General features: G+C 45.6%; 2 protein-coding genes across 5 annotated transcripts in view; one reads left to right on the forward strand and one right to left on the reverse strand.

Moving 5' to 3' along the window:
* The window catches only part of HSPA12A (heat shock protein family A (Hsp70) member 12A), a 154,774-nt gene extending 153,885 nt beyond the window's left edge, over positions 1 to 889 (reverse strand). The window contains exon 1 of the mRNA XM_032311922.1: positions 790 to 889. Within this exon, the coding sequence (XP_032167813.1) occupies positions 790 to 792 (3 nt within the window). The 5' untranslated portion in view covers positions 793 to 889. The remainder of the gene's footprint in view (positions 1 to 789) is intronic.
* ENO4 (enolase 4) lies at positions 688 to 25,236 on the forward strand. Of its 4 annotated transcripts, none has more exons than XM_032311929.1 (14): positions 688 to 952; positions 6,448 to 6,576; positions 7,342 to 7,532; positions 8,768 to 8,913; positions 10,875 to 11,047; positions 11,142 to 11,273; positions 12,036 to 12,089; positions 13,270 to 13,326; positions 15,413 to 15,580; positions 17,768 to 17,850; positions 19,220 to 19,371; positions 20,940 to 21,007; positions 21,523 to 21,640; positions 24,193 to 25,236. In XM_032311929.1, exons 1-14 carry the CDS (start codon positions 791 to 793, stop codon positions 24,345 to 24,347), a joined length of 1,788 nt encoding a protein of 595 aa, XP_032167820.1. In that variant the 5' UTR covers positions 688 to 790; the 3' UTR covers positions 24,348 to 25,236. The 4 variants fall into 4 exon arrangements, with proteins under 4 accessions (XP_032167820.1, XP_032167819.1, XP_032167821.1 ...); XM_032311928.1 differs by having other exon boundaries at positions 17,768 to 17,893; positions 19,176 to 19,371; positions 24,193 to 25,235; XM_032311930.1 differs by lacking the exon at positions 17,768 to 17,850 and having other exon boundaries at positions 19,176 to 19,371.
* The last annotated feature ends 193 nt before the right edge of the window (positions 25,237 to 25,429 follow it).

Raw genomic sequence — 25,429 nt, forward strand, 5'->3', positions numbered from 1 at the left:
GGATATGACCCAATGAAGTCTCGCATTCCCGCTTTTCCTTCTCAGGTCTTGCCTGTATCATTGCCCACCCCTAGGCCTGTCCAAGCCATAACCATTCGGGGTTCATCCCTTATTTTTCCGGGCCACGCTGGTTTTCCCTCCCACTGATCTCCCGGAGTGGGGATGGGGGTTGGGTAGCCGGTTCTCTCCTGCACACCATAGCGTGCCCAGCCAGCACACTGTTAGGTTCGGGGCAGGTGGCTAAATACAGACGAATGCATGAATTCCTGGTACCTCCACGGACCAGTAAGGGTATGTTGGTCCCCCCAAGAGTGGGCGGGCATGGGACACCCTCGCCACCCGGAGGCGCTCACCGACCTCGACCAACGAGGGCGTTGCGGGGAAGGGGAGGCTGGATGGCCCAGGGCCGTGGGGACCACGACGCGCCACCAGGGGCTCCGGTCCCCCCGCTGGAGGCCGGGGCTACCACTCCCACGCTTCCGCAGAAGGCATTTCCTGAGAGCATGAATTCTATCCCCATCAGGAAAACTGTCGGGGAAAGTGGTGGAAAATGACGCCGGCGGAGGAAAAACGTCGGGAGTAAAGGAGCCCAAGCCCCGGGCCCAAACCCTCACGGAGGGGACTGTGGAGGTTAGAGAAGCCATGCGCAGCTCCCGCGGCCAGAACCAGGGCTGGAAGCCTCGCGAGATCTTGGGGAGGGGGCTCGGGAATCTCGTTGCGTTGCCTAGCGACGGGCAGGACGCTCGCAGGCCCCCAAGCTAACCCCTGCTGTAGCCTTAAATCTCCTACCATGGGAGAAGGCGGCGGCCGTAGCTTTGGGACCACTAGGGAGCTGCAGAGGCTGAAGCAGCAGGCGATGGAGTACTACCGGGAGAACGACGTCCCGCGCAGGCTGGAAGAGCTGCTCAACTCCACCTTCTACCTCCAGCCTGCCGACGTCTACGGGCACCTGGTAGGGACCTGGGACAAACACCCTCTTCCCTCCAGCCCCTCTCCCCCCGCCCCACGCTGCGGCAACGCCACGCGCCTGCGCCGTTGAGTCGCGCACGCGCGCCGCCGCCGCGGGCTCGGGGTCCGCGGTCTTGCGGGGAGGCGACGCCTGGGGAAGAAGCGGTGCGGAAACGTGGGCGGGAGAAATCGAAAGAGAGAGAGAGAGAAAGAAAGTGGTGGACAGGCAGTGGTTAGAAGAAAGCGGGGTCTAGGCGCTTATGGGGCCGAAGCGACAGCTTCCTCGCTGCCTCTGAGCGGGTCCGCCCGGGTGCAGTGCTTTTTAAACACAGACCTTAATACCGCGTAGCTCAGCTTACCAACCTCCAGCGACCTCCGTTTGAACACGGATGAGCGCCTCAGCTTGGCCTCAGCCTGCCCTAGGGCCTCATGCCCAGCCCGTTCTCACTGCTCCCAAGTCTCCGTCCAAGCTATGCTCGCCTTGCAGTGCGCACCTTTCTCACCCTGGATGCCCACCCCCACCCCACCAGCTGCCTCCCAAACTCCAAATTCACATCAGTCTTGCCCGTTTCGCCTGAACTAACTGTCCTCGCGTGTTCCTAAATCATTTCCTAAACGTAATGAGACCCTTCCTAGGCTTGCGAGCTTCGTGGAGAGCAGGGGCCTTTTCCGACCACCTACCTAGCGCCTGTGCTCAGCACAGGGTCAGGCACATACCTTAGCCTTAAGCAATGAGCAGTCGAAACAAACAAGCGTGTTCTCATTTCCAGATCCGTTAAGAACTAGCCAACAACACCTTCCTCCTGGAAGGCAGTGTGGTTGGGACAGCCGAGTATGTACATGCAGAAAAGACGCACAGTGTGTTTACAAGGTTCAAAACCACACCTGGTTGTGGCAGTTGATATTGGGGGGAGGGGCGGTCCATGAATGTTTATTTCTCTTGGTCGTGTCCTAGAAGTAAAAGTTGTATGTTGGGGTGGGGTGGGGAGGGACATGCTGAGCTCCCAGTGCTCTGTGATTTATGTTACTTCACTTAAATCTTTAGGACCACTGGGAGGTAAAAATTAATTTCAGTTTTACAAATACGGAAACTTGGCCCGGTGAATTTAGGTGATTTTCCCAAGGGACACAGTGAATAACAGTGACAAATCGAACCAGGTCTGTGTTCCCAGTACCAAGGGATTGCATGGTACATAGTGGACACTCAAGCACTTATTTCATTCATTCAAATGAATGAATGCGATTCTACATTCCATTCTCTTTGCACTCTCTCTTACTTGAGGAATTCTTGAAAGTTAACTAGTCTAACCTTTTCATTTCACAAAGACACCAAGACCTTGCCTCCCAGCTACCTAGTGCAAAAGTTAAGACTAGACACTTGGACTCGGGTTCCTTGATTTAATGTTCTTCCCAGTCTGCTAGGCAGCCAGGACTTTGGTTTGTACACTTCTCTGGGAGTTTATACCTTGGTTAGGGACCAAAACCACTGTTATGTAAAAGAACTGGAGTAATAGATAAGGTGATACATGATTGTGCTAGACTGAGGGACAGAACACTATATGTCAAAGGAATTCAGGAATAGGGAAGAACCTGTAGGCTGTAGCATCTGAGAAGGTTTTGGCTTGGACTTTGAAGGATGTTCAGGAATGACTGGCAAAAAGACAGTGTCACTGCCTGAGTTTTAGCCATCTGTATTTTCATTTAGTTTCTCCCTCTATCAAGTCCAACTAAATCATGTTACCAGAGCAGCCTTCCTAACCTTAAATCTGATCATCATTTTTTTGCTCAGAAACGTCCTGTAGCTCCTTACTATTCCCTAAAGCCTGAAGTTCCTCACTTCCTCCCCTTGCCTTATCATACTCCCTCTACCCAAAGTATCTGCCCTTGACTCCTCCTCTTTGTGTGCCCAGTGAAATACTACATATTCTCCAGTGTTAAGTTCAAATGCCATTTCTTCACTGCTTCTGTACATATTTGAGGAACTGAGATAATGAGGAAGATCCTTGGGGGCAATAGTAATACAATCTAGTCCCTTATAGTTTGATAAAGAGTTTGAGACCCGAAGTCAAGCAGATCTGATTTGATTCTTAGCCCTTCCACTTAGTAGCTGTAGTGGACTATGATATTGATGCTCCCCAATGAACCATACCACCATTGTGACTGCTTTTATGTAAATCTCTCCTACACCTTGGGACCTGGCCATATGACTTGCTTTGATCACAAGCCCCACGCCAAGCACAATGCAGACAAAAGCATGGTAAAGTGCTGCCATATTGAGGTTTGTAGTATTGGAGTACTCCCTCCTGGTAACCAGTCATCGTGTTGCCTGGAAGTCAATTACCCAACTGGAGAGAGAGAGATCAAGGTAGAGAGGCTCTGGCAGATGCAACAGCTACAGGAAATCCTGTGAGAAAGACATGCCCAGCCAGCCTCTAGGATGTTCTAACCATCCTGGCTGAGACGCCAAGACACATGAGTTAAGTCATCCTGGATACTCTGGACCCAGTCAAGTGTCCAGGTCATGGAGCCTGAATGGGAGACCCCAGGGAAGATCAGCCAAAAGAATTACCGTGTTGAGCCCAGGCCAGATTGTAGAATCATGAGTGAAAAAATGGCTTCAGCCACTAAGTTCTGAGTCATCTGTAACTAAGCAGTGAGTAATTAAGACATTGGTTACTTTACCTTATACAATTTTTCTGGAACTGTTTGCTCCTCTGTGGAACGGAAATGATATGATTTACCTGACAGGGTTGTTTTGAGACTTTTACGACATAATGTATAAGTTCCCAGGGATGTGTCTGACACATTAGTTTATACAAGATTTAATTTATGGAATCCTAAATATGCCAGGCACTGTTGTGAGTGATACAGTGATAAACAAGACACTCCTTCAAGGCATATACTAAATACTTAAAAAATGTTAGTTCCTCTCTCTTCCTAACATAATAGTCTACATTGTGGAGACTTGTTACTAGTTATTTCAAATTCACTATAAAACACAACACATAAGCTAGATGATATTTTTTCCTCTCCTGGTTCTAAATTCATTGAGACACTTACTCTGTAACATATGAACCATCATCCTTAAAATACATGATGGCTTGGGGTGCCTGGTTGGCTCAGTGGTTGAGACTCCGACTCTTGATTTCAGCTAGGGTCGTGATTTCAAAGTGCTGGGATAGAGTCCAGTCTGGGGGTTCTGCACTCAGCGGGGAGTCTGCTTCCCCTCTCCCTCTGGCCCTCCTCCTGCCCCCCCACACTCTCTCTAAAATAAATTATATATACATATATATAAATTATATATATGTATTATACACACACACATATATATATACACACAGGTACATCTATATATACGTATATGGTGGCTTGAAAATTGACTTTTGCTTTTTTGTGCTGAAGCACCACCTGTGGGTAGGAGATGACCTGTTATGTAGGCTGAGGTCACTGAATTTTGAATGCAAAGATCAGAGGCCTGTTCGGCAGTGAATGCAGAGAAAGAGCCCAGTACAGTCTGTTGATGAGGACCAGGAGGGTGTCCCCTCACCTTCCCTTCCTCCTTCTCTCCCCTGCTCCTGCTCCTCCTCCGTGTAGAGACGCCATCTTGAATCTTTTTACTCGGGCTTTTTGAGTGGGCTTTCTGCTTCAGCTTCGTGCTCTTCTCCCTCTCTCTTAGAGCACTTCCAAATGGCTTCTGCCTTCCACATCAATGAAATGGCTTTCACCAAGGTTCCGACAACCTGCTTTGAACACATTCTGTGTGTGAACCGCTGGTGAGTGAGTAGAACCTCTGCAGAAGCCTTCACCGTTAAAATAGCCATGCCTCATGGGGAGGAATAAAAACTGGCCCCCAGAAGGTTCCAGAGTTTGCCTCACAGCATTCTAGAGACGATCTGTCTTCCGGATCTTGTGCAGCAGGATGGATTAGGACCTGCTAAAAAGTGACATGGGATCTCTAAGAAATGTATGGGAAAACATTCTCAGGTGTGTCATGTTTGATGGATACTTTGCTTCCAAATAGGCATCTTTTTGTAGAAGCTAAATCCTAATTTTCAAACAATTAATCTCCCCCATTGGGTAGCTCGAATCATCTAATTAAATCAGAGGCATTTGTTTCAAAGTAAATTAATATGGCTAAGACTCCAATCTTGAGCTATTTGTTTGTTTCTCCTCCCTTAAATTCATTTGTACTACAAATTTCACTCTGAGGCACCGTCTCCAGAACAAATTGGAAGGCAACGTGGCAGATGGAAGATTATCTGCTTCAGGAACAGCCTGAGTTAGTGTGGGCCTCATACTCCTGATTTGTAAAAACAGGGAGCATAACCACATTCCTCATGTTTATTTTTCTTCCTAAAATGCTTTGAATTTGGAGGTAGACTTCATGTCCTTCTCCCTTTCGCCCATTGATTGAGAGCTGTTGACATGGATTCTGGACTCAGACTGCCTAGAGGCGAACCTCAGCTCAGCCAGCTATTGTGCAATCTTAGGCAAAATATTCATCTCTCTATACTCGCGTTCCTCATTTGTAAGGTGGAGATTTTAAAAATACTGACCCCTGGGGCGCCTGGGTGGCTCAGTGGGTTAAAGCCTCTGCTTTCGGCTCAGGTCATGGTCTCAGGGTCCTGGGATCGAGCCCCACATTGGGCTCTCTGCTCAGCAGGGAGCCTGCTTTCTCCTCTCTCTCTGCCTGCCTCTCTGCCTGCCTCTCTGCCTACTTGTGATCTCTGTCTGTCAAATAAATAAATAAAATCTTAAAAAAAAAAAAATACTGACCCCTATGGGGTTGTTATATGACATAAATAATGTGGGTGATGCCCTTAAAACAGTGGCCAATACCATGATATAGTCTTTAAAAATAAAACCTACAATAACTGTATGTTATTGTATGTAAATATAATATATGTAAATACATAAAATATATGTAAATATGTATATGTAATTATAAAAACATATAATATATGTAACTATATGTAAAAATAAAACATATAATAACTATGTTTTAGGTGCCTTATAGTTCTATATTTTCTTAGATACTATTCTGTAAAATGGAGACGTTTATTTGATTTCTAAAATTGTGGGATTATGTCATTTAAAACTGATTTTTGAATCAGTCCTTTTATAAGAATAAAAGGCTTTTGTTTTCCTTTTTTAAAAACTTTGTTCAGATGTTTCATTTTGCTTGTAAATAAATTCACGTTTTACAATCATTAAAAGAAGTAAATGTACATGAGTTTCTGCTTAGAGTTCAAAAGAGAACAGATCATTCCATATCCCGGAGACCCCACATCAAGTTAATCCAAATCTCAGCACGTGAGGGCAGGGCAGTTCCCACAGAGTTGGTAGTTCAAACCTCACCCCCATCCCCTGCCCCCACCCCTGCATGTGGAGGACACTGAGGGGAGAGGTCTAAAAGAAACTAGAGTAAATGTGAATGATCTTTTAAATATAAATTAGTCATGGTATTGTAATTTTTGTTTGTGTGTGTGTGTGTTGAAGGCAAACTGCTTTTCTAAACTTGCAAAGCCTCCCACCATATGCAGAGTCGTGGGGAAGAGTGTATTGGATGGATTGGGGCTTCCAACCCTCCAAGTGGAAATATTCTGCACCATTCAAAATTTCCCCAAGGTAGGACGCAGCTCAAATATGTTCTTTATTGTGTCTTGGTTCCTTTGCATTTATTGTCTAAATTGTAGAAAATTAAGGTTTTGAAATTCCATGTTTGTGAAATACATTCATACAACTTGTAGGTAGTCATGCACATAAAGCATGAACCCTACAAGGAAGCATTATGGCTTTATTAGGTTTAAGTGCAATATGGGTACAGACATGGCATGCTAGCCTGTAGATGATCCAAGATGGAGAAATGGGGCAAAAGTAGTTTTTAAAAAAATCTGACATCATTAATGTGATGAGTTCTGTAAATCTATAGGTATGTTTATAGATTCATATGTTTATATATAAATTTACATAGATTTATAGATATGTGGGCTGATCGACATAAAGGAAAATTTCATTTTCATAATTGTAATAATTCACTTGAATTGCTACATATTTGTTGGAAGTAAATTTGCTACTGTCTCTGGGAGGCAAATAATTATGATGAAGTCTGTATCCTTTTAGCTGTTTATTGGAGAGGGAGTGATAAAAATGAAGTTCAATGTAAGATTTTTGTAAGTGTATTTTAACAAGGTAATAATTTTAAATGTTCCCTGAAGTTGGGTTCCATACAGTTTCAACAGTTATAAAAATATCTCAAGGAAAATTACATATTCTCATTTTCCCTTTGAAACTGGTGATAAAATATCATGCACATTAAAAGCCGGATACATTCAATTTCTTCCTTTCTGGAAGAGGGAGGGAAGATGTAGAATTCGTTGATGTTATTTCCAGAGCATATGTTCGGTGGTGATCTCAACGCACTTTGAAGTCCTCGAGAATGTTCTGCCGGAGCTGGCAGACGCGGAGCAAGAAGCAAGGTCCGAGGCGGTCCGCATCGCGGTGCAGTGGGTCAACGAAACCATCACCGAGGAGCTTCAGGGCCTGACGCCCTCCGACCAGGCTGAGGTGGACCAGGTGCTCAGGTAGATCTTCCGCTTTCAAACGGAAGTGTCCAGTACAAAGAGTATCTCTTTTTTTTTTTTTTTAAAATTTCACCCGCCAGTAAAACAGGTCTGTCATATCTAGAAGGTATGGTCAGCAAGTTGAGTAAGAAGCCTATTCGAAAGCGGTGAAATGCTCTTTTCTAAAAACCTGGGTTTTTTTCCTGTGTGAGGGAACATCAGGCCTCTCAGCCTCTTTTCCATGTGTATTCAGTCAAAGTTTCAGTAGAAAGTTTCTCAGCAAGAGCGCTGGTAAGAATCCAGATGGTGTCCTTTCCGGCCCCCCACCTCCTATGCCACCTTTGAAGGCTTCATACGCTTCCACCGAGTCCCAGTGGGTGACGCTTGCGGTCAGTCCTCCAGCCACAAACAAGTCCTTCGTGCTCTGCCCACAGGTTGACTTTAACACGTGACAACCAAGGCAGTGGTCGCTAGGGCCGTGTCAGTGCAGTTCAATGCCCAGCCAAGGAAGGGTGAGCATCACTGTTCCTTTCGTGCAAGTCCAGTGCCACGAGCCTCTTGGCCCAACAGAGGTCAGCTGGATTCTGTCTCTCTCAAAGCTCCACCACTTGTTTAATTAAACAGAACATCCACAAAGCTGGAGCAGCTGAGGTCACAGAGGTTGCTGCCTGGGTTCTCCTCGAGGATTTTCATGGATTCCTGTCTCACAGTTAGGTCTTTCGTCCATTTTGAGTTCATTTTTGTGTGTACCTTTTGGGACTTCTCAAGGATTTTTTTGGTTTGTTTTTGTTTTTGTTTTTAAACTATTCATTTTACGGTTTCTTCCCCACCAAAAAAAAGAAAAAAAAGAAAATGAATTCCTGTCCACTGTACTATACATTTCACTATCTACTCTTGACCCATTTTTCTTTTCGTGGTCGTTTATTCAAAGAGAAAAATCCAGTAGCCCTTAATCAAATAGCATATTCAAATTTTACTTTAAATATATGAACAAATAGGCTCAAATAATTTTAAAAAAAAACAAGCACCTAAAATTTTTAAGACTTTATTTCCAGGCCAAAATTAATTTCAGCTCTTGAACACGGTGTTTTAACAGCATCATTATTTTGGGGCCCTGGAAAGTGAAGCTGATTTGTCTTTAAGTAGCTAAAAAAAGCAGAGTTAATTGTTGACACATGTTGAATGGAGGTCAGCACTCAAACTGACCAAAATTATGAGCGATATTCACTGTAAAGCCATATTTTCTTGGCATGAAGGACATTCTTTGGAAATAAAGCGCAAGAAGACAAAGAGAGGAGAGAACTGGAAAAGAGCCTGGAAGACACAAGAGTGTCCATCCCTTCTCCTGCACCACCACCACCGCCGCCTCCACCCCCAGCCAAAAAAAGGGGACAAAAGCAAGGTCAGTGTCTCATCTTGCAGAACCTTCGATAACTAGAGTGTGAGGAAGAAAGGCTGAAGCTCCGGTTGCCTTTCCAGTTAGAGTCTTTTTGCTGCAGACCTAGGGTGGCACCCCCGCCCCAGGGACCATCCATGCTCAATGCCACTTCCTTGCTCGACGCTGCCATATGGGGCAGGCAAGGGTTTACCCCATCCCGCCCTCCCCTTTGTTTGAAAAGAAAAAATATTTCTTACCCAGAAGTGAGCACTTTCCAAGCAAAGTACACTGCATAGTGGCAATGCTGGGGACAGGGAAAAGGAAAGTGGCATGGGGGACCTTTAACTGTCCCCCAAATATCCATTAGCTCATTAAAAGCCACTCGATGTTTTAAGGATTAGTGATATCTTTTGATATGAATAACCAACATTTTCTCAATCCTATTAATAACGTATTAATAAAAGTTCTTGTGGGGTGCCTGGGTGGGTCAGTGGGTTAAGCATTTGCCTTCAGCTTAGGTCATGATCCTGAGATTGGTCCTGGGATTGAACCCCGTCTCAGGGAGATGGCCTCTCCCTCTGCCCCTACCCCTAGCTCATGCTCATGCAATCTCTCACTCACTTTCTCTCTTGCAAATAAATTAAGTAAATAAATAAATATTATATAAATAAATATATAAATAAAAATTATATAAATAATATAATAAATATTATAATAATAAAATAAATAAAATCTTTTTTTAAGTTTTCATTGGGAGCCTTTGCTATTTTAAAGCAAATAGTCCAAGTTATCATGACCCTTTGTTCCACGCTTTCCAACATATGGTGAACTTCAGCCCCTCTAGTGTTCCGGAGCTGCTGCTCATGTTGTAAATAGAGTTTTACGTCCTTCCAACATGCTCCTTAAAGACATGAATCATGTCTCATTCAATTTAGCCCCACCAGGGCCTAGCATGATGCCAAAGCACAAAATAAACACCCAATAAATGAGGGTTCCCTGGGATAAGAAAGTACCAGAACCAGGAAGGGACCGAAGAGACTATGGAGACATGGTTTCTTATCTCCTGGACTCAGATGCTGAGGCCCAGAGAGGGAAGAGAGTCTCCCAAGGCAAAAGAATCATGTAAGACCAATCTCCGTGCACAGGGGGGGCCACTGCTAAATTACCGGTAGAGATCTGCGGTGGGTGTTCCTGGGGCGGTTGCTGTTGACTGACAGAACTTGGAGCGCCAGAGAAGGGAAGAAGTCGGAGGGGACAGTAGTTCGCTAAACCTTTGCTGTGGGTTATGGGGTCACGTGCCTTATTCCGCTTGTCTTACCCACCTGACCCAGGCCAGCAGCTGGGGACAGGCACTGGCCATTTACAAAGGATGGTGTGGCACTTGGGCAGGCTGGGCGGCGGCTGGGAGCAAATAAGAGTGAAAGGCCGGTGAGGCGGAGGGTGCACGGCTAGCTCTGGAAGCCATTTCTATTACAATGGGACACCTGTTTGGGATTAGCCGGCAAGGTTACTAGTGAGATACACATCCACGAAGAGACGCGTTCAGCAGGAAGCTGGATACGCAGGAGCTCTGGTGGGTGTAGAAAACAAAGGATTGGGATTCAAAGACACTCCAGCTCTTCTTCCTTCACTTCCTTTTGGATATTAGGCAAGTCTTTTGGCCTCTCTAAGCCCTACTTTACTCCTAAGTGAATGTGGGATTGACAGTACTTGCCCTATACCATCGTCAAAGGAGTTCATATCGAATGTCTGAAAATTTCTCAGAGTGGCAAAATCTGCCACATGGCTACAGATGATTTGGACATTGGGGAGTCGTAAGTGAAGTCACACAGAAACTTCTTGAGGGCTTGAGGTGGAGACCATGTTCTCCCCAGCCTCAGTGCCTCCACTTTCTTCACATCTGTAAGCAAAGCATTAAAAAATAAGAGTTTTATCGTAGTCAAACACCCTTGAAAGGAATCTTTTATCCCTGTTTTTCCCTCCAGGGAGGAACGATACTTTTACAGAGAAACCTATTGTGCCTCCAGAACCTGTTGAACCTGTACTGAATGGTAGCATGGCCATAGGGGCTGTGTCACTCGCTGTGGCCAAAACCAGGGCCATCCTGGACAATAACCCCCTCTACTTAAATATTGCGCTACTGAAGCAGTCAGGTCAGGTCAGTATCCGTTGTCTTCCATCACGAAGACCTGTGAGTATCTCAACACCAGTGAACCACATTTCTTGTTTCTCCTTGGTTTCCCCTCTTCCAGGAACAGCCCACAAAGCTCATCTTACCTTTGCCAATGGTGTCTCTGGTCAGCTGCGGGAAGTCATCGCCCGGGAAGCTGAATTTAATGAAAGAAGTGATGTGTATACCCCATCCTGGATTAACAGCTAGACAAGTACCTTCGATGATCTCACACTACTTTTTCCCTTTTCTGTTAAGATTTTATTTACTTATTTAGGGAGAGAGCATGAGCAGGAGGAGGGGAAGAGGGAGAGAGAGAATCTCAAGCAGACTCCTGGCTGAGCACAGAGCCCAGTGTGGCGCTTGATCCCAGAACCCTGAGTTCATGACTCAAGCTGAAATCAAGAGTCAGACGCCCAACTGACTGAGCCACCCAGGTTCCCCTCACACTACTTTTTCTAAAAAAAAAAAAAAAAAAAAAAGGCACTGTCATCAACAAGTCTTTCGTGTAGGTCCCCAAGGCCTATGACACCAAGGGAGGGAGAATTAAATATAAAATGAAAAAAAAAAAATTTAGGCAATCAGAAGTGGAAAGAAAGCAAGACCTCAAATACAAGGGGCCCATTTAAGCCACCTTCAGTCTCTGGTTCCCTTCAGCACGGACTTGTGCCTGTGACTCTCCAAGGAGCCCTGGGTGAGTAACTTGGCAGCCATGATGGGCTGGGAGTCAGTTCTGAACAGCGAAGAAAGCGTAACTGAGAAGAGCTTTCATTCATATCCAACCAAATAAAAATTGAGGGCTGAAGATTAGCATTTAATCTTCTGATTTTGTAGACCACATCTAATCCACTAACTAGGATACCTTATTGGGGACCCTACAAATACTCAGTTAGAAATAGCCAGTGTGTGCCGTAAGTTTTTGTATTTGAAGTTTCTAGACTACAGTTGTGGAAGATCACGGTTATTATACTTACAGGGTGTGGAGATGCTTCTGGAAATTCAGAAACATATCAACAAAACAATTGAAATGGTAGGTAAAGAGAATCTATGGTATCTAATTGCTGATACTGACACCTCCCAGTATACAAATTTTACTTTATTATGAAATTAACTCAATATTGTTGTTATGGATATGTAAATGTATTAATTGGGTTTTGGGCCCTGGATTTGGTATCTAAAGGCACTTGACAATCTCATCATCTGCCTCTGTGGTAAAATTATCCCTTAGGAATTGCAAGGAAAGGATTTGGCCCCTAGGATGTGTGAGCCAGTTTAGTATAATAGTTAAGGCCCAGACTCGGAGGTCTGCTTAGAATCCCAGTGTTGAGCAAATGTGAGTTTTTGGCCAGACAGAACCTCGACAGGGAGGCCACAGAGGCAGGGCGATGACAGGGAGCCGTAGGTATGAGTCCCTGGTTGTGCCCGTGTTTGTCTTCTTCTCCGCTATATGTCTCCTGCCTCGCACATCATGCTTCCCGAGTATGGTGTTTTTACCAGGGATAGAGAGTTCAGCTGACTCCGTGGTGCAAAGAAGCAGGAGAACTGTCTTTGCATGTACTCTGGTGTGAGCCCTGATTGATTCTTGACAAGCATGCCCTAGTTTACAGAGCCAGGAAATGCTGGGTATTAAAATGCACCCTTTAAGGGCTGAATCCTTGCTCCAGAGCTCGGTCAACACCCCACATTGTGGGTATTGAAAATGACCAAATGTCCTTGGAAAGTATCTTTGCTTTTCATCTCAAATGATACTACGCAAACCAGATTTCATCAGATTTAATGACCTTTGGCTGTTTCCAAAAGTCAAATCCACCCTGCAGCGGAAGTGTTTGTACCTTATTTATTTGTACATTATTTAGAACAATGTTCAAAACAAACTAAAGGCAAATCGCACAGTGGTGTTGCTCCCTAAGGGCAAGGAGGGGATGTTGTAGGAGTGAATAATGCTTCATTTATATGAATAGAAATGCATTTATAGGAACGGAGGTGGAAAAGAAGGATGAGAAAAGGACCACATACCCGAGTTTGAGAAACAGTCTGGAGTTTTTCAAAATCGGGAGGGGCTGGTATGGGGTGGGTGTGGGTGGGTGTGTGTGTGTGTGTGTGTTGGGAGACTCACAGTGTGCCTGGTCAGGCCCCAGGACCTGAAGCTCTGCTTGCTGCCACAGAATCTGAAAATGGCAAGTGATTTCTCTCTCTCTCCTATCTCATAGCTGCCACCTCCAAAAACAGAGACCAAAAAAGGGCATAACGGAAGCAAAAGAAGTCAAGTAAGTTTATGTATTTCTTAACCAGACTTCAGTATGACACAGTTTACCGCTATAGCCCCTGCCCATGTTCCAGCCCCGGTCAGCGGTGCTCCAGGCCTAGGGCTTACACACATACAGAAACGACACAGCGATACTCCTCCAGGAGCGCTGAGCCCCACAGCCCCCGAGCTGGAATGTCACTGGGCCCCACCCCTCTGGCCACAGGCTGCCGGGCCAGCGGCTGGCTCTCTAACGGACGCCCCTGAAGGTGTGCGGAAGCATTTATGAATCCAATATAACAGAGTTGAAACTTGGTAGGTGACGTGTTGGGGAGAGTGAATCTGGCTAACCAGCTGAACGGCAGATAGAATGTTTTCGATTGTAATCTTATCCCTACCAAGTAAGAGAGAAACAAACAGAAGGCCCAAGATGATAGCCCTCTCTTTCTTCGGGTCCTGAAAAGGCACCCAAGCCCCATTTCAGACGAACCATTACCAGACCTCCGATTTTGTCGGTAGCCTGACAAACAGTTCTTGTCCACACTGGCCGGGGTGGCCTCAAGAGCCTCCGGAAGCCATCGCCACCTGATCCGGCCACGGCTTCGGTGGCTGTGGGCGCCCAGGAAGACACACCTCTCAGATGCCTGGGCTTTAACAATAGAGTCGGGATAACCAGTCAGAATCCTGGAGACGGTGCAGTAGGTGATGGGACTAGTAAAGGTGAAAAGTTAAATTCCTCCTCTGCACTGGGAGAGAGAAGAGAAATGTGTGAGGAAATACATGAGGAAGTGAAGTGCCTGGTCGGTAATCTGTAGGGATGAGCACAACACTCTCACCCTAGACCCCGGGAGAGAGCCGGGGCGCAGGGACCAAGTGACCCAGCGTCAGCGCGCTCCGCCGCGCTCCAGCAGGCTGTCCTGGGTGTTCTGAGAAACGCGGGCCAGCATCAGCCCTTCCCATGGTCAGCTTTCCTACTTCTTTTCTTCCTGTTAGAAACAGGTTAAATGGGAGATTCTAGAGAGCCAGCCGTACCAGTTAAGAGGCCTGAACTCTGGAGCTAATCTTCCTGGATTAAAATCTGTCCCAAGTTACTTACCTCTCTGTGAAATGGGACAGTAATTTTAGGTGCTTCAGGGAGTTGATGTAAGGAGTAAATGCGTTTATGTAAAGCGTTTGGAACAGTAGTGGGCATTTAATAAGCTCTCAAGAAGTGATGCTTACAGTTGAGAAGAGTCGAACAAAACTCGATTGATACACAGCAATTTCCCCACCTGTTCCATTGCTGAATAAAGGGTTCCTGTCCCTGCCGTTAAGAATGTCAGATGGCACTTATAATTAACTCGTGCGCTCAGCAGAGAAATGGGATATTTCTGCCTCGGTTCATGTTTGCCCTTGCGTCTGGCGCGCAGGCGCGCGCACACACCCCCCCCTTCAGAATCACCGTTATTCTGCTTCAAATGTGTGATAATTCATAGTGGCAACTTAGAAGGAGGGCACGGCAGGGCTGACCTTGCATCAGAAACACATGGCTGCCTTTCCCGGGGCTGCTTTCGGTCCCAAACCGCCTTCCACTGAAATCCATCCGTAGTGCTGCCTTATTTTAGCAGAAATCTTCTATCTTTTCTCAAGTAAGACCTTTCCTGAAGGAGGGTTCCATGTTCACACTTACATTCTCCAAAAGGAACATGGAACACAGGAAAGAACAGGTTTGGAAGTGGGTGGAGGAGGACAGAGGTAAGGACCGGACAGGTACTCAGAAGCACAGCCTGGAGATTCGCCCACCTTGGGGTCGCGGCTCAGGTCAGCCCGTGTACCACGGCAGGGTTGATCAGGACATGATACAGGCACATCTAAGACAGAAAAGTGTGTTCCCCGGTCAAGTCTGAAACCATGAGGGTAAGAAAATTACTCCAGACGCTTTGGGCAATCATATGCCTAAAGGTCGTGCAGAGATGGGTGATGCCCAGACATAAGACTGATGCAGACTCAGAAGACCACATGTTTAGAGAGCTGTGTCTGGTTGTCAGTGGTGCCTAGTTTATAACCAGGAAGCTCCAAGAACCTTACCGCTCTGTATCTATAAGCGTCATTTGCCTTCGGTCTTTTAGCAGCCCATCACGGGCAAGATGTCGCATCTTGGCTGTTTGACCATTAATTACGACACCATAGAACAACCGCTGGTCCTAATTCAAGGCATCTGTGCGAACCTGGGGCTGGACCTGGGGACAAACCTGCACCTAGCCATCAACTGTGCTGCCCATGAGCTGATGGATTATGTAAGTTTCTGCTCCGGAACACGTAACTTGTTGGGTCCCATTATTTTTAAATTAGGACTCAAAAGCAGCACATACCTGAATATTTTCCAAACAGATCCTATTGCTTTTATTAATATTGTGTGCAGCTTCCAAATATAAATGGAGTCGAGAAAGCTGACTTAGCTAATGACCAGAGAATAACATAACCATATAATTTTAGGCTAATGACCAGAGAATAACATAACCATATAATTTTAGAAATTAACAGGAAATGTCAAAATAGCTACATATAGAAATTCTGTAACAAAAATTGCTAAAATGGGGTGCTCACATAGACCGTGAGAGCTATTGAAAAATAACAAACTGGTATGTTCTGTTGGGTTCACTCCCTTGGTTGGTAGATAAGGAATTTGCCAGGCATAGAAAATGGATCCGTTGTAGCTATCACTTGGTAAGCCCGTCTGGCCAGGTAGGTGGTTCTGAGTTTCTGCTGTGACTCCCTTTTTAAAATGTAAAAATATTTCCAAGTTGTTGATATCTGGGGAGACTGTATTTTTATCTGATTAAGCCCATCCACGGTGTTATCCACAGCCTGGGTTAGGAGGAGAGAGCTTTAGCGATGAAACTTCTCCGGAGACTGCACCCCGTGGGGACAATTATTTCAAAAAGAGAGGAAAACGGGTTCATTTTTAAAAAGCTTTCATTTGACTTCCTCAGTGTAACAGAGCCGCAGTTAACCTTTGGACTTGGGAAGCCGGCATGTTAGGGAAACTGGTAAAAGTTGTCTGTCTGCCACATACAAGTTCCCTTCTTCAAAAACACAGATGCGGAGTCTGTGATGTATGCAGTGCCCTGCGTGTTGACGTACATTTGTGGTGACTTGGTAATTAATGTCCCATTCAGGGGATATGGCTGAAGAGAATTCCGCTTTAATCTGTGATTCTTTTAACTTCAAAGGAAAACTTGAACAGCATACAAGAACTCTAAGTTTCAGCTGACTTCTAAGTCCTTTTAAGTTTTCTAAAGATACGAAGTGCAGGAAGCCTTGTTTAATGTAATTTCCTATTCTCCACATAATGATTGGTTCCTAGACATACTATTACAAAAAATAATTGCATGTTTTCATCAGCAATGTATACCGAGAACTATGAATATACTGACTGCTAGTGCTAGCTAGAATGGGTATTTTTTGCTTATATTCAGTGAAATGAATTAGCTTGATATCAGATAGTTCTTACAATGTTAATTCAACATCATTAGCATTTCTTTACTGACAAGATAGGCTTCTCAAGGTTTTGCAGTAAAGAAACTAAAAGTTCCGGCTGCCTTTTTAATCTGAGAAAAGTACAAAATCCTTTCAAGTATGGATTTCTCTGGAACCTGCCTAGTTCCAATGGAATCCATCCCACTGGCAGCCATAGCAGGAAGGTGTCAGCAAACCAGTCATTCTGTCGCCTCCTGCCTCCTTCCTGGTACCCGAATAACCCAGGGGCCATCCCTGAACACAGACTTGGGAATCAGTGCCAGGATTTGCAGAGACACGACACGGATCTGTTAGCCCCGTTTACTTCTGTTCTTGATGACCTGGGGCTTCCCAGACTTCAGATGAATGGAGTTGAACTAGAGCTCTTTCAGAACCATATGGTTACTGGCAGGGCGTGCTTGCTACCTGCGAAGGAGATGCTGTCCCATAGGTCATGGGACATTTCACAGTGGCTGTTCGTATCTCCAAAGCCTCGCCCTGCTTTCAAATTTTAGGATATTCACGGTACAGGAGACCAGCTGTTTGTTTACTGTGAGTGGAAAGATGCTGGGTTCTGGTGAGTGGGAAGCTATGCACTGCTGTCCTGTTTTATAAATTCATGTCGTCGCCCGTGGGCCCAAGCAGCCAGGTAGCTGGCACCACATGCCGAAACTAAGTAAGAAACTCTTCCCCTCCTGCTGCGTACCTGGTCTTTTGCATAGAAGGCTTCGTCTGAAGTCCGTGGGAGGAGCACCATGGGGCATGAAGAGGAAGGGTGACGTGGTTTCCCCAGACTAGTATGTAACAGATATTTAAAGTACACAGATGACTCATGAGACTATGGCCCAAAAAGGACGTTTACAATCTTTTATAGGCAATGAATAAACACAAGTGGGAATGCCGCCTTTCCCCTTTGAGGAATTCCTCATTCCTCTTTATTTTGTGATTGTCCTTCCACCCACCAGAGTAGAGGAAAGTATGAAGTGATGCTGGGAACATACAAAAACGCAGCGGAGATGGTGGACCTCTATGTGGATCTGATCAACAGGTTCCCTGCAATTATCGCCTTAATCGATCCTTTCAGGAAGGAGGTAACAGGGACCCACCTTGAACTGTATAACAACGGAGAGCAAAATCTCATTCTTTTGGCTCGGTGGCTGGAAATAGTGCAGTTTGGGGTGGGGCGGAGTCACGCACTGAGCAAACACCGACCCGAAGCAGGGGGTCTGGGAGGGCGCCTGTGTGCAGAACAAGCGAGCTTTCCCAGGCACTTGGGGGTACCCATGTTTGCATGAGCAAGCCAGGGCTGGCCGCCGAGCCACCAGCTCCTGCTGCAGCGGGCCAGTACCCTGGCCGGGCTAAGTGCTCCCGGAACTGGGCCCTCTGCTCAGCCCGTGTGGCATCCTCCTTCTACTTCATACACGCTGAAAAGCTGCAAAGGTGTATTTTAAAAAGGTTTCAGAGAGCGAGGTTTTCCTATCTATTTGAGCTCTGACATCCGGCGAGGGTTGTTCCTCTGCCAGAGGGGGCCGTCACTCTCCCTAACGCTCTGGATCTCCAAAACCTAAATTCTTGATAGTATGAATTGGAGAGAACCATTAGATCAACTGAACAGTGTCCGGGGCATCAGGCGTGGATTTAGATGTGCAGCATGAGGAGAGAGCTGCATCACGCTCAGGGTCCCCATACCTCCCTCGGCCATCACTCCTGTCACTGCCTGTGCCACAGCCCGGGGCTCACGGAGCCGCCTCCCAGCTCCTTAACGTGCTGGCGGCGTCTTCAGACCTTGTTCAAGGGCTCTGGCCTCGTCTGGTTTTACTGTGCTAAGATGGCCCATGTTTGGTCTGTTCTAATGGGATAGGTCAGAATCTGGTACAGTGGTCTGGGAGACTTGGTAGATCATCAGTTAAAACAGTATTTCATTTCATGTGATGGTCTTACCAACAAAAACAAGGGTGTTGAGAAGGGAGAGCCTAGAGCCTTCACAGGCTCATTTCCTTCTGTTTTCTGTTCACCAGAAATAACAGTGGCAGCTTCTGGGCAGCCAGTTGTGAGTAGCGTTACGGATAACACAGTGGGTAGGAACAGCTTGGGCTGGAAGAACTTCAGAATCAACGTGGAACATTTAATGTGTATTAAACAATTTATCCAAAATATCTTTAAGCTCAAATTTAATCACTTGAAGATTCTGTTCCACGAAGCTGGTTAATTTGTGTGGCCACGGTTCAGGTACCACTCAGCCGCAGAAACAACAGAAAACCATTTTGTGGGTCTCAGAAAGGTGTTTAACTCTGATGAGGGGCTCTAGGGTTCCTGTTGTTTTGTGATCATGCTTCATACATTTTAACGATCGATTCTTAAATATTTACCCAGGACTCTGAACAGTGGGGCAGCATCTGTAATGCTCTTGGTTCCAGGTGTTACATCCTTGCAGGAGCTGCATCCAAAAGCATTTCTAAACTTCTAGAGGGTGGGGACATCAGCACCCCCAAATCCAGTGGGCTGATCATCAGACATACCAACCAAACTACGATCTCTGACTTGGTGGAAATAACCAGTCTTCTTGACAGTGAGTAGAAGTATAGGTCTACAAGACTCATAAGGAACTTGTCTTGGTTACACAAGGAGCCAAAAAGGTACAGTTTGTCAGTTAATAAAAAGCATGGTGTAAATCTTGGCAGAAAAACAAATTTCCAGCCGTCCATCAGAGCTCTGGTGCTGGGAGACAATTTGCAGCTAGTGTACTAATCCACTTCCTGGTGGTTCCACAACAGCCCCAGTTCAGGAGTCCCACCCCCGCCCCCCATTTTAGGCGTGACTGAGGACAGTACCTTCTCAGCTTCACACCACAGGACAGTGATCCCACTCGCCCACGCTGATGTTTTAAAAATTCCTCACAAGTTTCAAACTCTTTACCACCGTGAGGTCTGTGAACATGCTTGCCCTGCACCATTGGCTCACTACTCCTGATCCTTCACGTCTTTCCTTAAGGGAAATGTTTTCAGATATGTATGACTTTCCTGGTTTCCTTTCCCCACCCCTACCTGGTTGCTCTCAACCTCCCTCTTAGCTTCTGATACTTTCTCTTTGTAGTATTGGCCACAATTACATGTACGGTGATTTAATGTCCAGTATCTGCCCATGAGACTATGAAGTCCCATGAGCTCACAGGAGTCTTATTCAGTGCCTGAAACATGGGTGGGTCTCAGGAGTTAGGCAGAAGGCTTGTCTAAGACCTAAAGCAGGGCTCAGAGCTGGACTAGCAGCCATGGGCCTGGGCTCGTACCAGAGAATGGCATGGAATGCCTGTAGTGCCTTGTCCTGGAGATGGCCCAGACTAGGGCCCAGGCAGGGCTGTCTTATAGGTAGTAGACAGGAGGTCGCAGCCCTAGCCTTTCCTCCAGGGCCGACCCACTCAGCAGGCACGCTGTCCTCCACTTCGGATCATTACCATGGCTCAGCCTCCAAAACACCAAACACTGTCTCCAGAGCAGGAACCTTGGCTTGTGTTCTTTGTAGACTTGGCAAACTTCAAGGGGTTCTGAGATCCTCAAATTTGGATTAAGTACCATCCACACTGTTCTTCAAATACGTTTACGTTCAGAAAGATCCCTTTGAATAAAATTCTACACGATAAATTGTGAAATCCAATAAGGCCTGTCAGCTCCCAAAATGATACCCTTGCACTTCCTCTCTATTTTGTCTCAAAGATGCACACTTTTCTACACGGAACATGGACAAAATGGAAATGTGTCTTACAGTTGGGGTCCCCTTTAGTGGTCCTAAAGATCTTACAATTTATGATATCTTTAATTAAATTTGGCATTCGTGTAGTATTTAGCATCTGAGTTACTGGAAAGAGATAAACAGATAAAACCAGGGTAATTAAAAAATACAAATGTTTAGGTCAGAATTCTCTGGTGGTCAAATCATTGACTCTTCACAGAAAAGCTGTAAATCTTGGCAATTTTTTCAATTTTGTTTCCAGAGGCTCATACATGTGTGTGCACATACACACATGTACAAGCTCATGTGCATACATGTGTGTCTGTGTACATGTATGTGTGTGTATATATATGCCGTTATGCTCACTGTTCCTATGCCATCTAAACCTGAAAAGAATTCCTCTGCTCACAGGTAAGCAGCGCGTGGCCGTGTTCGGAAGCGCGGAAGGGGAGTCGTCTGATGACAGCCTGGTTGATCTGGCAAGTACTGAAAGCTGGTCAATTGCAGAACTGCCAAAACACTGCTTTTATCATGAATTGGTATTTCAGAGAAATGCAGTCTTTGGCGGAGAAAGTCATGTAACCTTTTATGAAAGACTTGCTTCCTCCCAGACAGCTAGCTTTTGCAAAGAGCTAATCTTTGAACTTTTAAAAAGAAGAAAAATTGAAGTCCTGGGAAAATGATGAGACACTTGAGTGGCTGGGATGTGCACTTGCAGTGTAACTGCCTGAAAGGCAGCGAGAAAGACCAGACTGTTCTTAGACGAAATCAGCATGCTCCCATGCCTAGTAAAGCATCTAATTCGTAGTCACGCTGTTTACCTTTCCCGTCTCTGTTTGTATGCAGACCTCCTTATCTACATAAGGATCAAATACAAAGTTAGAAGAGAAAAACCAAAACCAGCACAGTGTCCATGCCCTTTTTCCCTGTTTTTAGCAAAACGTGACTTCTCGCTTAAAATCAATTTTGTCCACCTCCCTGTCCCCCCCTTAAGGCCATCGGGCTCGGTGTCCGGTTTATCAAGTTGGGAGGTCTTTCTCGCGGCGAGCGGATAACTAAGTACAACCGCCTCTTCGCTATAGAGGAAGAACTGCTCCAGAGTGGAACACTGGGTACGTGCTGCTTTCTTGCTTTGTTTTCACTTAGCCATGAATAAGAGAACAAAGATTGGAGACGGGGAATTGGAGGCCCTCGGCGGGAGGGCAGGGGAATCCAAAGACAGTTACTAATCGCTGACAAAACTAGGGTGGCAGTTGCAGCAATGTGCTTTGTTTTCTTAATGGATTATCTGTTTACCTGGATGTTTCAAACTCTTGCCCTTCCTCTTGATGAGTAAGCTGCGTGGTGCTTTTCAATAGAATTAATTGATTGGAATCTCCAAGCCCACCTTTTATTACGGTCCACATTATAGCTAAGGTCTCTGCACAGCCCCTGAAACGTTAAAGGCAGGTGTTTTCCTGATGATTCTTGAAAACAACTGGTTTTACTTAAGACAAGTAGACCGCATGTTAAGTTTAATGTCATCCGTGGAAAAGGCTGTGTTTTTTTTTTTTTAAGATTTTATCTATTTATATGGCAGAGAGAGATCACAAGTAGGCTAAGAGGCAGGCAGAGAGAGAGGAGGAAGCAGGCTCCCTGCTGAGCAGAGAGACCGATGCAGGGCTTGATCCCAGGACGCTGAGACCATGACCTGAGCTGAGCTGACGGCAGAGGCTTTAAGCCACTGAGCCACCCAGGCGCCCCAAGGCTGTGGTCTTGAGAGAAACGAACCAATCATTTAGGAAGTCAAACCTCTGCAAATTTGCTTGCATAGAAGGTACCTTGTATACTGGGCTAATTGGAGAGAAACACCCCAAAGATGAATTTTTACCCTTCATGTTCCTGTGATGGCCAAAAGCAGGTGCATGGCACACAGAGATATTTAAAGAGACCAAGTTATTGTCTTTGCAATTCTAAAAATATTTTGCATTTTAGGACAGAACAAATGAATCAATATGCTGGGGGAAAAGTATGTGTTTATTTAAGTAGTAGTGACAAAATACGAAATTTTCTTGGGTGCTATCCGTAAGATCTCATATATGATAAATGTATCAGGGTCTGGCCTCTAGAGCAAATCAGTTCTTGCATATGACAGCAAGGAATTAGTCCTATGCCTCAGGATATGCACTGAAAAAATAAAGAAGCCAAGAGAGACTATAATTAGGAATGTCATGTTTAACATATGTTACAACCTCAAAATGCTTCCTAAGCTTCATAGAAAATAAAAATGTGATTGAGAGACTCTTTCTGAGTTAGGTAAGGGCAATCAAAGTTAGTGTTGTTCAGTGTGCTACACAGGCCTTGTTTTTTCCAATAGGTAAAATCATATTGTCCTACATATTACCAGGTTGTGGTTTTTTTTTTTTTTTTAATGTCATCCTGACTTGTGAAAGCCTTAAGTTCCTAAAGGACCCGCCACATTTCTAGCCAGACTTCCCCACAAGAGAAAACAGCTACTTCCAGGCATCAGAAAGGATAGTGACCTGAGGCCCAGCCCCTCTCCCAGGGCGTCCTGGCCTAGATGATCAGATCACAGGCATGCCTCATTTTATCGTACTCTGCTTTACTACACTTCTCAGATACTGCATTTGTACAGAATGAAGGTTTGTGGCAACCCTGGGTCAAGCAACTCCCTGGATGCCATTTTTCCAACAGCATTTGCTCACTCCACGTCTCTGTGGGGTCAGCAAACTATCTTTGTTATGATCTGTGATCAGTGATTAATTCGCTGGGAGCTCAGATGATGGTGAGCATTTTTTAGCAATAAAAGATTTTTAATTAAGGTAGATACATTGGGTGTTTTTGTTTTTAGGCATAATGCTACTTCTTGCTCACCTCACAGACTATAGCACAGCGTGAATGGAAATTTTATACGCATAATTTATTTATTATTTATTATATATTATATCATTATTATATTATATATTATATTTATTATATTATTTATACGCAAATTTATTTATAGCATAATGCTACTTCTTGCACACCTCACAGACTACAGCACAGGTGAACAGAAATTTTATATGCATTGGGAAACCAAAAAATTCACGTGACTCGCTTTCTTGCGGGGTCCAGAACCGTATCGCTGGGATCTCTGACGAGTGCCTGCGATGAAAATTTCCCTGTCATTGGCCTGTGGTCGTACACCCTGTTGACAGTGGTCGATAAATGGGAAGGAGACCAAGAACTGGAGAGACAGATCTCCCCTCTGAGAGACGGAGTAGGAAATCCTGTCAAAGCTTAGCTGTTAACTGAGCACTGTCACTGTCACTGTCCACATGGACCCGACTGGAACGAAGTCTGCAGTCATCTGCTTGGGAACGCTTAGTTGGCGATGGTGTGTACTCACATAGTGGACTGGCCTCTCTTCTAGTTCCTCTGCTTCCTCTGCTCCTCTTCCGCTAAGCCTCTGTCTAAAGTCCACTGCATACCGAATGTTCCAGAAGGGCACCATGCAGACTGAGCAAATCAGGCCTAGTTCTGAATGGTCCTGGGACCTTTTCTCATGGTGAGGGGACACCTCTGGGCAGTTCTGGAGGTGGTCTCCTTTACCCACAGAACCAAGAACATCAAACTTGGCACCACGGATTCAACACTAAACTTTATTGTTGTTGTTGTTAAATAGGTTTCAATGAAGAACACATATTTTTTCCCTTGAATGATGACACTGAGAAGGGGACCGAGGCACCCGAGGCTGTGACTACCGTGGCTGGCGAGCCAGCCGAGCTCCCGGAGCCCATCTTCCCCACAGAAGTGATGGAGGCGTCGGCCAAAGCATGAGCGTCTCCTGGATGGGGCTGTGGACACCCCGCCTTTCGGCCACGCTGCTAGCATGAGACCCGCAGAGCCCACCTGTGTCTTCACATGGGCTTTGCTCTAAAACATCCCTAACCAGCGTGCTTTTTATTCTTGTGATTCCCGTTTGGTAACACTGGTACCTAGTATTTCCGCCCGAAATTACGCCTGTAAACTGTGTCTTCCAGACCTCGAATGTCCATGGGGAAGTTCCCTCCTGTCCACTTGGGGGGCCAAGACCTAGTAAAAGAGTCCAGCGCCTCTGCTGCTGAGCGCACATGGGGGGCAGCGACGTAGCCGTGCCCGGAGGCACAAGCGCATTTTTGCCGCCTTCCTCGCGCAGGGAGAAATGTGAGAACGTCAGTCTTTCTAACAGCCACGCAGCTGCTGCTTACTACCTTGCCCTTCAGCCCCTTCCCTGACTCCCTCCTCTTTCTAAATTTTCATCTTTATTATGTTACTTATACGCTTGTGGGTGTCCTAAGATCCTTTTTAGAAAAAGCAGCAGTCTAAATGAATAAAGCCATCCGTAAATGAATACAGATTCTGAAGGTAATAATGCTCAGTTACTTCCGCAACAGCATCTCACAGGAGACAAAGGACGCATCACGCAGGCTGACTAAGTGCCTCCCTTGTAAGGCAGTATCGGGGTTATGGCAGAAACGTACTGGAAATAAATTTATTCAAACACATACCTTATAGATATAATAATATCCTACTGCCTTGTATAATTTAGATTGTCTGGTTAAACTTACCATTTGCTTTCCTCCAAAATGATAAAAATTGTGATGTACTGACCTGTGGGAGAGTTGGCTAAGTTGAGATTTCTGAGAACTTTTCCTCTTGAAGAGCCCCCATAGGGAAATTTAATGGCCTCATGGTAACACCAGGGCCTTATGCTCAAAGCAGTGATTTCAAACGGGCTCAGTGGCACGTTCTCTCAGAGCCCGGGGCAGGAGGGCTGGTTGGTATCTAAGCTGGGAGAACCGTGCCTGTTTGTGGCTGCTACTGCCTGGCCTGGTGCTTAGCAACACACAGTGAGGTAAGAGAAACTGTAAGGAAATTCA

Source organism: Mustela erminea, chromosome 14 (assembly GCF_009829155.1).
Source record: "Mustela erminea isolate mMusErm1 chromosome 14, mMusErm1.Pri, whole genome shotgun sequence".
NCBI classification, from domain to species: Eukaryota; Metazoa; Chordata; class Mammalia; order Carnivora; family Mustelidae; genus Mustela; species Mustela erminea.